Source organism: Branchiostoma lanceolatum, chromosome 5, assembly GCF_035083965.1.
Source record: "Branchiostoma lanceolatum isolate klBraLanc5 chromosome 5, klBraLanc5.hap2, whole genome shotgun sequence".
NCBI classification, from domain to species: domain Eukaryota; kingdom Metazoa; phylum Chordata; class Leptocardii; order Amphioxiformes; family Branchiostomatidae; genus Branchiostoma; species Branchiostoma lanceolatum.
In genome coordinates this window covers 5,342,318-5,359,194 of record NC_089726.1, presented here as the reverse complement: position 1 = coordinate 5,359,194, position 16,877 = coordinate 5,342,318, and the positions used below count along the sequence as shown (strand labels likewise).

The 16,877-nt window shown below is 43.7% G+C and overlaps 2 protein-coding genes across 5 annotated transcripts; both read right to left on the bottom strand.

Annotated features, from left to right (window-relative positions):
- Window positions 1–19: 19 nt before the first annotated feature.
- LOC136434573 (gamma-crystallin B-like) lies at window positions 20–6,757 on the bottom strand. Its single transcript, XM_066427453.1, has 5 exons — window positions 6,642–6,757; window positions 3,978–4,055; window positions 3,397–3,573; window positions 2,689–2,829; window positions 20–2,242 (listed from the first exon to the last, which is right to left on the bottom strand). Exons 2-5 carry the CDS (start codon window positions 4,042–4,044, stop codon window positions 2,079–2,081), a joined length of 549 nt encoding a protein of 182 aa, XP_066283550.1. The 5' UTR covers window positions 4,045–4,055; window positions 6,642–6,757; the 3' UTR covers window positions 20–2,078.
- A 1,937-nt stretch (window positions 6,758–8,694) lies between these two features.
- Window positions 8,695–15,788, bottom strand: LOC136434571 (gamma-crystallin B-like). Of its 4 annotated transcripts, none has more exons than XM_066427448.1 (5): window positions 15,643–15,788; window positions 11,871–11,946; window positions 11,345–11,524; window positions 10,639–10,779; window positions 8,695–9,742 (listed from the first exon to the last, which is right to left on the bottom strand). In XM_066427448.1, exons 1-5 carry the CDS (start codon window positions 15,673–15,675, stop codon window positions 9,558–9,560), a joined length of 615 nt encoding a protein of 204 aa, XP_066283545.1. In that variant the 5' UTR covers window positions 15,676–15,788; the 3' UTR covers window positions 8,695–9,557. The 4 variants fall into 4 exon arrangements, with proteins under 4 accessions (XP_066283545.1, XP_066283548.1, XP_066283547.1 ...); XM_066427451.1 differs by lacking the exon at window positions 15,643–15,788 and adding an exon at window positions 15,098–15,230; XM_066427450.1 differs by lacking the exon at window positions 15,643–15,788 and adding an exon at window positions 12,214–12,437.
- Between the last annotated feature and the right edge of the window lie 1,089 nt (window positions 15,789–16,877).

Here is a 16,877-nt window from a genome sequence, read left to right as displayed (position 1 = left end):
AAAGACAATAACAACAAACTTTAGATGCATGTTTTATTGCTAAGCGTTCTTGAAAATTGATTGTAAGTTGACAGCAATGGCCTGATATTTCAAATCTGAACACATTGCTTAAAATGATTTCTAACTGACACGGGTATTTTGTAACAGCTACAAGTTGTCTCTTCTTTCCTACATTCTTGAAGTAGTAACAAATTCCACTGTGAGGTCTGATATTCAATGTAATTCAGGACGCAGGTCGCTGTAGATTTGGAAAGTCAACTGTCTAATTTCAAAAAAAAAACGTCTGACAAAGTCACACCGAAAAGCATGTATGAAAGTTTTGCTATCTCCAAGCAGATGTAGGGTTCGGGAATGCTTTTCGCCTATTTTCAGGTATTTACATCTTTCTGGTGTTTTTTTTTAAATCTCTTTGCCTTCCTCCACTTGTCTGAACCCTATGTGCATTTGCTTGAAGATTAAAAGTAATGCAGTGAAACCATACAAATACAGCAATGATAGAAAAAGGTTTGAGCTCTGTCTTTCAACCACAAAAGAACCACTCCCAGAACATTTACCAGAGCACGTTCTCGTGCCAGACCCACCACACTTCTTGTATGAATGAACGAACGAACGAATGAAGGAATGAATGAATGGATGAATGAATGAATGAATGGATGAAAGACATGAATTAAAACTTTATGAATGAAACCTTTATTACCGTGTCTTGCGCCAGTTTGCGCCCAGCCCATGCGGGCTGCGCTTATAAGACACCGTATACGTTACTTGTACGTCTGTCAAGAAAAGATCTTGGCATACGGGTCTGCTATACTTCCTCGAACTCGCTGTGTTACCGCTGGTCAGGCGTCAGCCAATCAGATACCTCCCTCCTGTTGTCAGAGGTAAGGTTACCAGCCAATCACGTTGTGTCTTGATCGTAGGCGACGACGTGATTGGTTGGTAACTAGCTAGCCAGGGCTAACGCAGTGAGAAGGGTGGAACGCAGACGTTACATGGGCCTGGCTTGAGAGGATGTGCTATTATGTAAAAGTCTTTGTTGCATATTTCTGCCCAGATGGGCTATCTGGTCAGATATACATAATGGGTCAGAACAACACCAGATATGTTGGTGGTAGGAAAAATCGTGACGTCTTCCCAGATCCCTATTTCTGGAACTATTTCACTTGGGCAAGAGGTATTCGATTTCTTGTTGCCACTGAACATGGCGAAGCAACCAAGGAAATGTTTTGCAAAGAATCTACATGCCAATGGTTTCTAAATCGTTTGATCATATTTTTCTTTTAAATCCCATTTTCTTACAAAGTAATGCAGATAAGGTTTGTCTGGCGCAAGAAAGTTTAGAAGTCAGCTGCTGCTGACAGAAATAAAATTTTCGAGTCCTGCTTTGTTGACTATTCAAGAAGTGATCTCAAATTGTGTTTGAAAGACAGCTCAGACATCTAAATATCATCATATCAAAGCAACCAGCAGATTTCAATTATCTAAAACACCAGATATGCCATAAAGCTGCATGATTTGACGAGATTTGTCAATGGTCACATACTCGTCGTTCCTCCAACTACAACTTGTCTTGCGTACAAATGTTTTCCTTTTAGTTTTACGTTTATCTCTGAGGGAGTTTATTATGGTTTTATTCATAAAATCGGCTTAAACATCGGGCTTTGTGAGAAGAAGCGCATTTCTTATGGCCGTCTATGGACGAACCTGACCGCAGCACTCAGGATAAGAAAGCGTGCACGTCCGAACTATCGCTCGGATGCTGCCACGTTCGGAACTAATCCTGACAATGATAAAGAAGGTTCCATTTCAAATATGTTTTACATCAGCTGGTATCAACGCAAGGGAATTTAAGATTGACCTAAATACAACGTTTTAGGAAGGAGGCAGTATTTTTTAAACCGAATGTGCTCGGACTGATACAGGAACGTGACTATGGGGTATGGGGTACATCCAATGCGTCTTTTAATCAAAACATAAAAGAAGAGGCAATATTTGTCATTTCGATTTTTTCTTAACCTTCGTTGTTTGAAGGCCATTTTGGGTTACTTTTGTAAACAAGACAAATTGTAATGGAAAGGAGACTAGTAGGGGCACGGGACCTTCTGGACAGAACCGACAGAGATCCTCCCGTTTCCCGGAGCGTAGATGGGCATACGGTAGTTCCCCGGCCCCAGGGCGAACTCTCCGCGACACCAGTCGTAATCTCCATTGTAGTCTCCATAGGGAAACACCTTCCACCATCCACCTGCAATAACAACAACAAATAGAAGATCTCATACCTCTGTATATACCACTGACAGGTTGTGTCTGTTCTGACATATACTGCGCATGCCGCATGACTCACCTGAGTACAAAAGGTATTTGACATCGCCTTGAGTGCGAAACTTACACGCAGGAGGGGGGGGGGTGACCCCGCGGAGGACTTTTAGACTGCCTAATTGATGACACCAAACTGCATTGCCAACAGCAAGTTGGACCAGTTTTCTACTGACTATATCATATTACTTTATGGGAATGAGGTTGCACGTGGTGGTCTGCAATATCACTGCAGTACCTGAAAATACTGCTAGGGATCCAAAATCGCCTTCTTTCTTCGTAATCTCGACAACTACTCACATACTCAAAGAAATCCATCAAATTGAGTATGCTATTTGCGTTCAATGAAACAACACAATTGTTAAAATGTCCTACCGCGGACTATGATGGAGCAGCAGTTGTCCATCTCGATGTTGGGGTTGTTGCTGGTGACGGCCTGCTCGGATCCGCAGAAGTCGTCCTTGTCGAACAGGGTGATGCCATCCTGGTTGATGGGGCGAAGGGAGCGAACCTGGTCTGTGATGTAGGGATATATGATACCAAATATGAGTCAGCAGCCTTCGGGAATGTTTGCTTAGGAATTCAAGATTGTTCCAATGGACGGCAGGAATTTCGTGGGCACAGATGTGTACCAGCAGGAAAGCCACAGTAATGAATTAACATTTATGTGGACTAATATTCATTCCTGCACAATTCCTGCACAATCCCTGGAATTCTTGCCGACTGCACACAGTACTGTACTATTTCGCTCGCCCCTGAGGCATCGCCAAAAAAGTACGTGAGAGACCGAAAACTTTCCATGAAACAGTGCTCGTCGCGTGAAAAATCAACATGGCGACTAGACGATATAGATTTTTCAATGCTACTCATGACATATACATGTATCTTAAGTGATGAAATCTACTTTCTACCAGTTAAATTGATAACTAGATAAGATATTGCATAACATAACACAGTACACCCTATGTGGCCCTATGTGTGTTAATGATTGAAATGCACTTATTCTTCTACCGTATTTGACTTACAAAATTTCCAATTCTTTATAACACCGGCTGACCAATTCACATTCATAGTCTAACTCACCGTTCCAGTTGGTGTTGCAGCCACAGTGAAGGTTGCGGATGTGCCCGGGATCGGGGTAGATGCCTCTCGGCAGGCGGATCGAGGTGCCCTCGTAGTTGTTGTTGGAGTAGACAAGCCACTCACCACTGTCAACCTTGATGGAGTGGCACGTGTTATCTCCAGATGGGACGTCCTCCACTGAAAATCAGATGAATATAGATTAATGATGATACACAATGGTGCTTTCATTGCTCTCAAATTATGAACTGTTATATGATTGAGCCCGTGGCAACTTATAAACAATTCCAGCAAGCTATTACCTACTCTATAATGTAGTATAAGGTCAGCGAACCTTGCACTTCTACAAGCCTTGTGGAAATGGTTGTGTGACGGCTTTACGTCCCATGAGGACGTCCCTAACCCAAGCCAGGTACTCATTTTCACCTCGAGTGGGTTAGAGCATCTTTGCGTAAAGTTACTTTTGCAATTGCACATCATTCTGATTTCTAGGCCAATAAAACCACATTTCCAACTTCAGTAAGTCTTTTCGATTAGCAGATTTTCAGACTAAACACCTGGCGTGCTGACTCCGTCTGACTCACCCTTTCCGGAGTAGGTCTTCTTAGTCCCACGGAGACGCTCCTCGCTGTAGATTGTGATGCTTGCCATGGCAGACTTGCCTGGAAAAGGAAAGCTTAGACGTCACTTGATATACGAAAATTATGAAATATACGACGATTTTACTAATATGTTTGCCCATCCTTGTGTTGATTAGAATATGTTCTTGGTACAAATTTGTGCTCTTGGGGCAGATTTTTTTCATCAGGTAGTGTATGTGTGTGTGTGTGTGTGTGTATGTATGCATGTGCGCGCGTGTGTTTTTGTGTCTATGAGTCTTATTATAATGTGTGTGTGTGCTTGCGGGCGCGTATCTATATATATGTATGTGTGTGTGTGTGTGTGTGTGTGCTTGTGTGTCTGTGTGTGTGCACGTGTGTGTGTGTGTGCGTGTGTGTGTGTGTGTGTGTACGTGTGTGTGTTTGTTTGTGTAAATATATGTGTATGGGTGTGTTCATTCAAGAAAAATGGAAAAAGCGCAGGCTTGAACTGTAAGAAGTGCATCATTCGTAAAAACAAAATTAGACTTTACCAACAACTCCTCCCAAAGCAAAGATCACCCCCGTGAACCCTCCCCTATTTTGCCCCAGAGAATGGCCTGTAGTAACTCTGTTCCCATACACGAGCTATGATAACGAGGCGACGCCCAAACTGGCCAAAGTGCGCATAACAGGTCAGGGCCGGGCAATTAACAGTGATTATCTCCACAAAAGCGAGCTGTCGTGTGTGTCAATCTCAATCGCGGATCGGGACCTAGAATCCCAGACAGAGTTGTGGAGTCTAATTTTTTACACTTATGTAGATTGGAGTCCTTGGGATACTAGTACAATGTAGTACGGCTAGAGCCCTTGGGATGGTTATAGACCTTAAGATTAGTCTTTAGTCCTTGTGTAGGATGTTTAGAGAATGAGAAGTTAAACTTATTTATGGCAGCCAAGATTAGCCGGGTGCGACTGGACAAAAAATGATAATGTACATGTAGCGCTGACTGCCCCGCAGCGTGTTGGGAGATTATAGCTTTTGAACTCGTTTGTGCCACGCAATATCATCGCATGTTCCTTCGATCTAATGTTTAATGTAAGACAAAATTGACTCCAAAAACTGGCCTAATCATGCATCCAGTACCTTTAAGCAAAGGACTTGAAATATTCGGATTTTGAGGGGGGCACAGCGCCGCTACACTCCTTATGGGATACAGTGCACTTTTGCTGAATTCAGATATGCCGGGTAATTTTACGGAAAGAATCACAACCTTCGTAGTAAGAACGGAGGGGGGGAAGCTAACTTGACATGCCTTTTTCCGTAGCTCGAACTGTAGGCGCTCCACAAAGGAGGCAGCGTTTTGATGAATGGAAATTCCGTTTATTTATCGGGGAAAATCTTCGACATCTCTATCAAATTTCATTTTCATAGACGGTGCAATCACACATTGGAGCGTAACTCATACTTGGACACGTACGCCGCGACCCGAGCCTGTCCCGCCGCCATTACGACCACGCCCCCCGGTGAAAGTTGTAGTCAGACGGCAGCGGGGTTATAATCGACTCTTTTTTTTTGCAGGTTGGTTTGCTACTAAAGAAACACCCAGAAACCATTATATTTGGTGTTTAATAAAGCTTTATTTCTTGGTATAATTATTGTGTGACTGCTTGGTGCAGATTGAATATTTTGCAAAACGAGCTGCCGCTATGAAGTGACCCTCAAGATACTACAAGTAAACCGGAATTCGAGCTCAGTTTCTGTGAACCAGAAACACAACCACTAAACATGATACCGTCGCAAGCTGCATGGTTACAAAAGTGACTAGGAAATCAGATAGTTCTGCAGGTTAAACAAGTAATCGTGAACTTTCAACGAGTGTACCCTACCACGGACAGGTGAAGGTTCTGCGGCGGTACCTCGCCCCGATCGGCGCCCGGTAAGCTACGTATGAACCGCCCTTCACCGTCTTTCCCTAAACGATTTTTTAGACATTACATTGTTTCAGATGGTAGTTAGAATGAGATATGAGTGTTTTGGGTGTTCGGTGCGATACTGTAAAAGGTGGAATGTTCGCGGGGATTTCATTTTGCGGTGGGGAGAAAATGGCATGAGGTGGTTTTAAGTTCGCGGTTGAAGCAATAGTAGCGCTACAGTCAGAGTGAAAGAATGATTCGCAGTAGTTTTGAATTCGTGGTGAAGACGTCACCGCGAAAACCGCGAATCGAAAAACCTTCCCCAACATTACCGTTTTTACAGTATAGCCACGGACGTGTATGACGAATGTCAGGGTCACATTTCGAACGAAAGATAAATATACATATCAAGAAATAAACATGACTTAAGCTCAATGACTAATTCATTAACATTTTTGTTTTGTTGTATTTTGTATCATACTTTTCACTCCCTCCAACTGCGAAAGATAAAGATATATATCAAGTTTACTTATGCTCAATGACTAATTCTTCAAACGTTCTGTTTTGTTGTCTTTTATATCATACTTTTCGCCCCCTCAAACTGCCCGTCCCAGTGCCGGTTTGGAAATGTGACTCTGGTAAACGCTTTGGCGTTACGTCGAATAAGCTATAGGGTATTCAGCCAGATTATCATCATATTCTTTTCTCTTTTTTTTTACTAAAAAAAGCTATGGACTGCGATGATTTACTTACGGCTATCCTTGCAGCTACGAATGCCGGTTGTCAAAGTTGTCTCGTAGGTGTCTCGGCGGTGTCTCTTCTGCCAGTCGCACAGTCAGAGTGAAGATGATTGGAAAGTTTGGGAAGAATTTATAGAGTCCAGAAAAGGGGGCGTTGTCTAGGTCGTATCTCACTTGGGCGTTCCCACGACGCATTATATTTGGGCGTTCCAAGGTTAGAGTTCCTTGACCCAGTATCTATGATAATAATCAGGTGTGCAACAAAAGGAGGACGACTTGTATCATATGTCTTACTTAATAATGGTCGGATTGTCGTTTGACTGTGGGGCCTTGCATGGCGCCATTCTTAACCTCCAAGCAGATGTTAAAGACTGCTTTCTTAGTAGTCCGCCCTCAATCTCTCTCTCTCTGTCTCTCTGTGCTTGAGTGTGTGTGTGTGTTTTTTTTGTGTGTGTGTGTATGTGTGTGTGTGTGTGTGTGTGTGTGTGTGTGTGTGTGTGTGTGTGTGTGTGTGTGTGTGTGTGTGTGTGTGTATAAGTGTTTGTGTGTGCGTGTGTGTGTGTGTGTGTGTGTGTATCTGTCGGTCTCTCTTGGTCGGTCTTAGGAGTACTCATTTGTCTGCTTAGAGGTCGATGACCGACTAGTTAGATGGTATGATAGGTATAATTATCTACCTAAGTACACTTAGGTAGGTAATGAGACCTATCATATACAGTTTTTTTTCAAGGACAATTTGTGCACAACCCCACTATCATACATTGTCCACGGTCCTACATAATGCCCCTATCTCACGGGACCGGTGGCACGTTGGCGACGCTGCTGCGTCCCAGACTGGATTTGTGTTACCCTTGACTTTATAATGGGAATATGATTCAAAACGTACAAGTGTGACTAAAGAGACAACAAAACGCACAAAGGGTAAAAAGATTCGTTTTTATCGATAACATCCGTTGAGTCAAATCCGAAATCGCTGGGTCGCAGCGAGGTCGCCAGCGTGCCGCGGGTACAGTGAGATAGGGGCTTGAGACACCAAATTGGTGTCTAATTACACTCAGGAATGTCTTTGTGATGAACCGCCAAGTTAGAGTTCCATGGGAGCATGAAATGTTCTATGTTTTCAAAAGAAAAGAAATCAAAACAGCAATACCAATGAAAACCGAGAACACTACTAGTACTACTTGAATGGAGAGGTGTATTTTTCATACACGCGTTCACCCCTTCATAATGTTTTCTGGTCCGCCCCATGATGTAATTGGTAATTGCTGGATCGCGGTCACAATGAGGCGGCATTTAACAGGTGGAAAACTGTTAATAAAAGTTCGGACATAAAACTAGGCATATGACATATAGATATGTGTATCACTACACATGTACGCTTTCAGCTTCTTACAATAATTTGAAGTGTCGTCCTCTCGTAGCCGTCGAAAAGTCGTCATTCATGCTTTGTCTCAGACTGAGGTCAGCTGCTACTTCTTGACCTTTAGTCCGCTCAAGGACGTCTTATTAGATACTCTACCTCATTATCTATCCCTGGCGGGTGATTATGTAGAACCATGTGTCATTATCGTAAAGACTTGCGCATCATTATCATTTGATAAAAGATAATAGACCCGCCCCTCAAGGTCTTGCCTCAGGTGACAAGACGACAGTTTGATTAAAGACTGCAAAATGATTTATTTAGCTATAGAAATTTCGATCGTGGGAACGTCTTTCTCTTATTGCCATGCCGTGGGAACAGGATTTGGCTTCCGAAATGTTGAAGGTGGCAAGGCAGTCTTGTGGTTGGAGTTGTTGCCTTATTTCCGATCCGGGAGCCGGCAGTCTTGTGGAACGAAACCCCGGTTGGGAAATCTTGGGAAATGTGACCCTAGCATAAATACACACACACACACACACACACACACACACACACACACACACACACACACACACACACACACACACACACACACACACACACACACACACACACACACACACACACACACACACACACACACACACACACACACACACGCACACACAACCAACCAACCAAACAAACAAACAAACAAACAAACAAAGAATTCTTTTTACGTCACATATGCACCATTTTTATTCTACAGACGATGATTCATCACCATCCACTAGACGAAATTCTTACCCTTATCTCCGAGGAGATATTTGGGTTGAATATCGTAACGTGTTTTTTTTCCGCTACGGAAAAGCCCGCTAGGTTGAAATATAACGACCCCCCCCCCTATATTTGTTTGGAGATTTGTTTTAAGAAGATAAAGCTTCGTGTAGTTGATTGACTTGGCTAAATAATAAGATATGGTATCAGAGCAGGAATGAAGTATCCATGAAGTGCATAATCTCTAAGTTAGATTAATCATACAGGGGTTATATCATTGTTGGTGTTTGGCGGTCTTTTCCATTCTCCAAGCAGAGGTTTCGATCGGGGCTAGTGGTGGCCACGATTTTTAACGCTTCCCTCCCAAAAATCGTGGCCACCACTAGCCACCCGATTGAAACCTGGCCTGTTCTGCGTTTCTAGTTTTCTCTCTATCCCCCATTGCTATCACCTCCTTTCCACTAGAGGCTGCCACCGCACTGCGACCGCTGAGCGAACAAAGATTTGCCAGATCGCTTGACGAATTTCTAAGATTAGAGAACTACCGTTTTTTAACGTTTTATGCGTTTTATTGTCTATTGAATCATACTTTTGATCAAATCTCTCAACATATTCTAATTATGAAAGCAAGGGTCACACATCCCGTTTTGGTCGCTGAACATGGTAGCTCATCAGCGATCGCCGTCTAGTAGAAAGGGAAGCAAACGAGGGTAAGGCCGCAAACGACTAACAATATCATCCCGTTGGTACAGAATGGCATGAGGAAATTCTCACAAAGTTAGCACATGGTGAAATTGTCCGACATCCGTCCAAATATTAAGGAAATATAAACGGGAATGGCCCGTAGGGACAGGCTACTTTCTTGATGGAGCCGATGGTGATGTTTTCTCCACAGGCCATCAGTGGTAGGCGATGGTTCCCCGGTCCAAGCGTCATTTCCGCGTTCCTTGGCGGGTACCCTCCGTTGTAGCTGCCGTACGGATACAGGCTCCACCACTCGCCTGCGAAGATAACATGACGACACATGTCCATGACAAAAGATACAAAAACCAAAAGCTCTACTGCAGTACCAAGGTCAGCCGACAGAGGGCCAATAAATCGACCTTAAACTCCGTGTCTGCAACACCTATTTACATACCAAATATATGTATAATCACAATCCATCCAGGGGTACTTACGTCATTGCTGCGGAAACTCATACATACATACATACAAACAAACATACAAAACTATACCTCCATTTTTACATGGAGGTGACAAGAAATCGAAGATCTCATACCTCCGGGAACTAGTTAGAATTTCTTTTCAATGTCTTAATGACATGGTCCTTGCCATCACATTGGCCCTCCCCTTAGCTTCTTCCCTTCAACAATCCCAAGTATCTCTCTCCACTATGTAGTCCATGGGCCAAGTAGGTTTTTGGTACCACCGAGAGGGACAAGTGCTATCATGGATTTTTGGTATCTGTAGTAACCAAAGTTCATTATAAGCCATGATAACCAACTTCCATGTACAGCTTTCCTACTATAATCATGGCCCATGGACTATTAAAAAAATTGGGTCATTCTTCTGATCTGGCGGTCGGCTGACCAGCTGTCTATGATCTATACCAGACTACTTTGAGGGAGGGGGTGTCAGTCTGTAATGTCGCAGTACCTGAAAATACTGCTAGGGGCCCAAAATCGCCATGTTTCTTCGGGACCTCAATAGCTACCAACATGCCAAAATTCACGCTAACTTTTTTTATAGGAAACTTGAGTTAGAGGCGCGAACATACATAAAGAACTAAAACCAGTACCTCCATCGGAGGTGAACCTCCTTCCCAGAGGTAATAAGCAAAAGAAATCTCAAAGTAGACCCTGGGCGCATGCGTGCAATAGTGACCTTTGCCCCTTACCCCTAATGATGAGTGAGCAGCAGTTGTCCATCTCGACGCCGGGGTCGTCACACGTGACCACCTGCTCGGCCCCACGGAAGTCGTCCTTGTCGTACAAGGTCACAGCGTCCTGTCTGACAGGGCGGAGGGACCGGACCATGTCTGCAAGGACACAAGATGTTCATGATACATGTGCTATCTGGACCATGTAAATATACCTGCATATATGTCTTTTGTTTTGTCCTATACATTACCCGGTAGGCATATATGTACAATAAAGGTGTTCATTCCTTTATTCATTCATTCTTCGAGACCCCTTTAATTGCACTACGATTTGTAGGATGTTAAACGTCGTAGGTCGTCGTACAATTTTGACGCCGTAGAATTTCCCTAGCTGTGAAAGAACCAATTGCCGACTGTGGTAAAATACAGTTTTTTCCGTAAAAAGACAGCTGAATTTTGCAGGACACAAGCATGACTATCCCAAAAATACTCCCTGTTTACAATCGCACGACGATCGCACGAAGTATGTACCCTTAGTACCTTCAGGGGGTAAAACTGGAAGTATTTTGGATAGTGAAATCTGTATGAAATTGACATTTACTTCACCATATTAGCATTAACATTTGCATAATTTTTTTCATACTTTGGGCATTTAAAAAGAGCCCAGAAACCAGCGGCAAAAAGAATATTTCATTTATTGGTCCTCATATTGCTTAGATCTCACCATTCCATGCAGTGTTGTTCGGGTTGACGTGGCTGGAGCGGATGTGTCCCGGGTCTGGGTAGATGCCGGGCGGGAGGCGAATTGTCGTCCCCTCGAAGTCGTTGTGTGAGTACACGAGCCACTCTCCGCTGTCGACCTTGATAGAATAGCAGGAGTTCTGCCCAGCTGGCACGTCCTCAACTACGGATCAACAAAACACAGACTACAATTCTTCTATATCACCTGTATATTCAAACCGAATGTTTTTTTACGTTTTGTGTGTGTCTATGTGTAAGTGTGCGTGTGTGTGTGTGTGTGTGTGTGTGTGTGTAATACTGTGTATGTGTGTGTGCATGCGTGTTTGTATGTGTATGTGTATGTGTGTGTGTGTGTGTGTGTGTGTGTGTGCGTGCGTGTATGTGTGTGTGTGTCTCCTTTTAAGTCACACTTGACTAGTTCTATGGCTGTTAGAAGCTCGATTTACTCGCTAAGTATCTCTTAAGCTTAGATTCCCCCATGAAATCAAAGACTGTCGAAGACAACTTACCGATGTCTGTGAAGGTGTGCTTTGTTCCGCGCAAGCCCTCTTCATCATAAATGCTGATGCTGTAGGCTGCCATTTTCTGTAAAAGAACAGTTAGTCAGCAACAATATACATGTACCTCTCAGCACATGCAGTGATTTAAGTAGCTAAAAGCCTGATATCAATGGTGGCATTGGCACTGATGTTTAAGTTTATATCTAATCAGAAATCCCCAAACATGTTATTGTTGTTAGGAGAGTGACACGGACTATTGAGAGTTGAGTAGCAAGTCTTCCTACGTCTGTCATCAAATGTGTCAGAATTTCGTCTGGTCACACATTGTTTTACTATATTCTACAAATCTAACCTAGTCCGCACCAACGCCACTATATGTTGCCCGACCCGACAACTCCCGCGGAGTGCTAATCTAGATCGGCGGGAAGAACTGCCTGAGGTGCCGAACAAATTCTCTGCCGGGCCCCGCTTCAGTCTGGCACTGACAGGGCAACGCTACTTATGAGAAGCACTCACCCCTGACGCTGACCCTTACGCCACTTAAACCTTGTCTTCGTTAACAATAGAGCATGAGAGAGTGAGTCAATGTTTTAAGTAATCCCACATGAAAGTATCTGAACGTAGTGGAAGCTATTGGAAACGTCTGACCGTTTCCAAAATCATACCCAGTTGCTTGAGTATCTGCCATTTGGCGTAGAATTATCTAAAGATGTCCCCTAGAAACAAATTCGAGGTCTCTGTCCTTCACTCAGAACTTTTCGAAGTACGCTGTCCACAAACATTAAACAAATAAACATTTTGCCCCCCCCCCCTTCCCCCGAAAAACAGTGAGGAGTGTGTGGTGATTTAGAAGTCTCCGTCCTTTTCAACAAGTTTACAGAGATTGTACAGAGACCTAAGATTGTATCGTTGAGCATCACTGAGTCCTTTAATTGATCCACTTAAAAGCGCATCAGGAGAAAAAGCAAGGTGCCGGAGGCAACACGCAGTAGACAGATAATAATGCTTTCGCTGCTTCATCAATGTCAACCACGACGACCTGAAAAGAATCTCATTTGAAAGCAAGGTGAACTAGCCTCAGTGTCATCCTGTTTCAGTTCCAGGCTCTACCTTCACCAAACTGCTTGGTGAAGGTAGAGCCTGGAACTGAAACAGGATGACACTCAGGCTAAGGTGAACTGAATTAGATAAAGCTGTCAGCAATGATAAGGTATACTAGGAATCAACGGTTGTAATCACCCATGGCCAGGACACAATTTAGTAAAACTACATGAACGAAACGGTAGAGATAGAATCGGCCTAATTATGACCTCTGATGTCTAAGGTAGCGACCCCGAACTATCGGAGACAATTGCAGCCGCCGAAGCTAGACTCGCGTGCATGAAGGCGTGGTGAACACAGCTGTGAATGACAGCTACATTAGTGACAGAAGACTAGTGATTGATGGTATAGACAAAGGGTCAAAAGGTAGTCTCATAGTTTTTGAGGCAGTATAGGCAGTGGGTTGCTATCCACGGTGTCTAGGGTACCTCGGCACTGGAAGATAAAACCAGGAAGGCAGCCTCTCACCTACATAAATGTGCTACAGAAGGACACCGGCCTACCCTCTCTGGGGCATTGGAGAAGGCAATGGTACATGGTGGACAGACGAGTTCTTGCCTATATATTTTTCACACTTTTTTTCAGCTACCATTTCTACAAACTCAACCTTGCCCGCACCAACGCTACTTTTAGGGTACCCCTATTACAGAATATAGTCCGCACGGACAACTCCCGCGGAGTGCTGATCAAGCTCGGCGGGAAGAACTGCCTGAGGTGCCGAACAAATTCTCTGCCGGGCCCGGCTAGAATCTGGCACGGGGCAACGATAGGGATGAGAAGCACCCACCCCTGACGCTGACCTTTACGCTACCTTATAACCTCGTCTTCGTTACCAGTAAAGCATGAGGGAGTGGGCTAGTTTGTATAGAAATGCAGCATAGTATCTAAACTTGTTCCCTCAAAACATATTTAGACGTTTTTGCCCTGTTGTACAAGTTTATCGTCCATTTTACCCACACAGCCCTATAGACACAAACTCACAACTTTTAGAGGTATGCAGTTTACAAACAAATACATTTAAAGCATATTCAAACGTATCGAAATATATCCCCCCCCCCCCCCCAACGAAAAAAAAGATAAAAAACGGTGATTTAGAAGTCTCCGTCCTTTTGAACACGTTTACAGAGATAAGAGATATCCTAAGATTGTGTTGTCGGGGATCACTGAGTGTGCCAGATCAGAAGAAAAAAAGGTAAGATGCCGGAGGCAACACGCAGTTAACAGATAACGATTCTTTCGCTGCCTCATCAATGTCAATTCTGGTGACCAAAAGAATCTCATTTAGAAAGTAAAGTGAACTGAATCAAATATATTTTTCAACGGTGATAAGGTGCAATGCTTGACGGTTTTAATCATTCAGAAAAACTTCAGTAAAACTACATGTACAAGACGGTAGAGCTCGAGGAGGGATTTGTCTGGGATGACCTGTGATGTCAAGGATAGCGACCCTGAACTGTACTGTAATTCTTGTCTCTTTCACTGTAACTTTATGTTCACTGTTTTCACGGTCACCTCTGTAACGTGAACTTATCATCACGGTGAAAACCCTTTTGTAATCATTTATGATTCCCTCACATATCCGTTCTGTAAATCACTTGCCGCCGTGAAGTTAAAGTCCAGTGAAAATGTCAATTTTCCTACCGTGAAGATAAAGTAAATCACAGTAGTATAGGGGAGAATAATCGCAGCGGCGAAGCTACAATCGCGTGTTTGAAGGCGTGGTGAGCGCAGCTGTGTACATTATTGACAGTAGACTGGTGATGATAGTACAAAGTAAAAGGTAAAGGCAGTCTTCTAGCCGTTTTGAGGTAGTAGCTATAGGGGCAGTGGGTTGTTATCCACTGTGTCTAAGGCACGGTGTCAAGAAATCTTCTTCCGCCCTTTACCTCTCCAACCAAAGTCAGATGAGACTAATAGTCTATTCCGGCGTGAGTGAATCAAATAAATCTGTCCGGATATGCAGTTTGTACTTGTTAGTACAAACGGTAACAAACCTGATGTGTTACGTCATGAGGCGGTTTACCAGGTATGAAATACAGACCATCAAACGGCTCACTACACAAACAAAGCGGGGGAGGGGGTGTTCTGGGACAGTGGAAACTGATTTCAAGAGTATTTAAACGTTTTCTACTTACCAATGCCGCGGAAAGTCAGTTATGGGAGTTGTATGCTTTATTCGAGTTTAGAGGGAGTGTGGTGACGTCAGTCTGGGCCGTAACAAGGCACAGAATGGCATTGTTATGAAGGGAGGGGCAGCTCTAGTCCTAATGTGGCAGGCTCTGTGGCGGTCCAGTGGGGCAACTTCGCATTACTGCACCACCCGGATAATTGCACCAAATACTAGCTTCCACCAGGCCCAGCGGATCGTTGGGGAAATAGTAGAAATTTGCCAAATAGAGTGAATTGTATGAAGGGAGTCGGCTACGGAGATAGGGTCCAATATGCAATCCTAGTCGCCTGCAAATGAAACCCTCCATGGCCAAACTCCCCTGGCAGCCGGCGCGGTTAATCTGGTCGAGACTACTAGTAACCAAATACGCTAACAAATGGGATGTGCAGCTTCTACTGTGTACTATGATAAATGTTTAAAAAAAGCTTCCGCGAAAGCAACTATTTGTTCACGAATCAAAGAGGTCGCCTAGCAACTCTTACTAGTAGTGCAATAATATACAAAAGTTACCCGTTTTCGAGATGGATACACGCGGAGGCTCATGCGTTGGGTAATCAGGTAATGACTTTTGACCTCTGGCAGAAGAATACTTCCGGGTCATGGGATTGTGTTTCCTGCCCGCAAGAAAACGGTCAGCTTGGAGTTCGGAGTTGTTTTTTGTCCTTGGAGGAGAAGGAGTCCTGGTTCATTGTGCAGCCAATTTAAGTGATTCAACAGGCCGCTGTGTATCAGCTAACTTCCAGGTAAGAATATTTCACATGTATGTCGGTATTCGATGCTTTCTAGAACAATATTTCTAGAAAGACAAAAAGCATCACCGGCGTGCAGATTTTTCTCTGGCCTGTCGCGATCGATCGATCGTCACTCAGGCGGTCAAGTCTCCTTTTCGTCCGTGCAGGTGCGAAGAAAACATATCGTATTGTGGAGAGTGACTAGATGTTCATATTTTTGGTGCCAGGCTATACTGTTTGCGTCTCAAATTATGAGCTCATGATGGAAAAGTAGAAAGCGTAAATAGGAAGAGGGTCGCTAGGGGGTTATACTATTATGTTGAAATGCAAAATTACTGCGTAGCAACGTGAAATACCTACTTACAGTACTTTAAATCGATATCCATTAATGCGGTTCACAAATGCTGATATTGATAATGACTCTGTCATAGTCATAGTTGATCGGTATTACGTATACTAGAAACCCCTACTTGGCCCCTCGCCCCGAAAATCTCCCGCCAAATTTCTCACATCTGGATCCCGCCATGATGCCAGACGGGGAGAGTGGGAGGGACAAGGGACGGTTCACTAATTCAAGTGTTGCAGTCGGGGAGACGCCACAGTTGACGCCAGCGCCTTGTTCGGATTTCTGGGCAGTTATAAGGGTGGCTATGGTTGGAAAGTAATTGTTATGGGGAAAAAAATAAGACATTTCTCCATCTTGTGGTTTTCATCACCCCCATGTTATAGTGGAATGATTTTTGATTATTTGAACCTGGCTGTTGGAACTCAGGTTGGGAGGTTTATTTTTATTTGCAGACTGCATCATGTGCATGTAGCTGTGTCGGATCTGTCATGTATCTTGACTAGTGCTGCGTACCCAAACGTAACATCAGGTACGGGTACAGCTACCGGTACAGAGGTTTAGGCACATGTCCGGAGCTGTACCTGTACCTGAACAATTTGAAAAATTAACATGTGTTTTTCTGAACTTCTTCAAATATGACAAAAACATAAACTGTTTTCAAGTTGTCA

Coding starts and splice junctions, on each gene's coding strand:
- LOC136434573 (XM_066427453.1), bottom strand. CDS start 4,044: ATGGCAAGCATCACAATCTACAGCGAGGAGCGTCTCCGTGGGACTAAG. Junction 3,574..3,977: donor GAAGACCTACTCCGGAAAGG/GTGAGTCAGACG, acceptor TCTGATTTTCAG/TGGAGGACGTCCCATCTGGA. Junction 2,830..3,396: donor CTGCAACACCAACTGGAACG/GTGAGTTAGACT, acceptor CCTACATCACAG/ACCAGGTTCGCTCCCTTCGC.
- LOC136434571 (XM_066427448.1), bottom strand. CDS start 15,675: ATGAGCCTCCGCGTGTATCCATCTCGAAAACGG. Junction 11,947..15,642: donor TGTATCCATCTCGAAAACGG/GTAACTTTTGTA, acceptor GTTCTTTTACAG/AAAATGGCAGCCTACAGCAT. Junction 10,780..11,344: donor GAACAACACTGCATGGAATG/GTGAGATCTAAG, acceptor GTGTCCTTGCAG/ACATGGTCCGGTCCCTCCGC.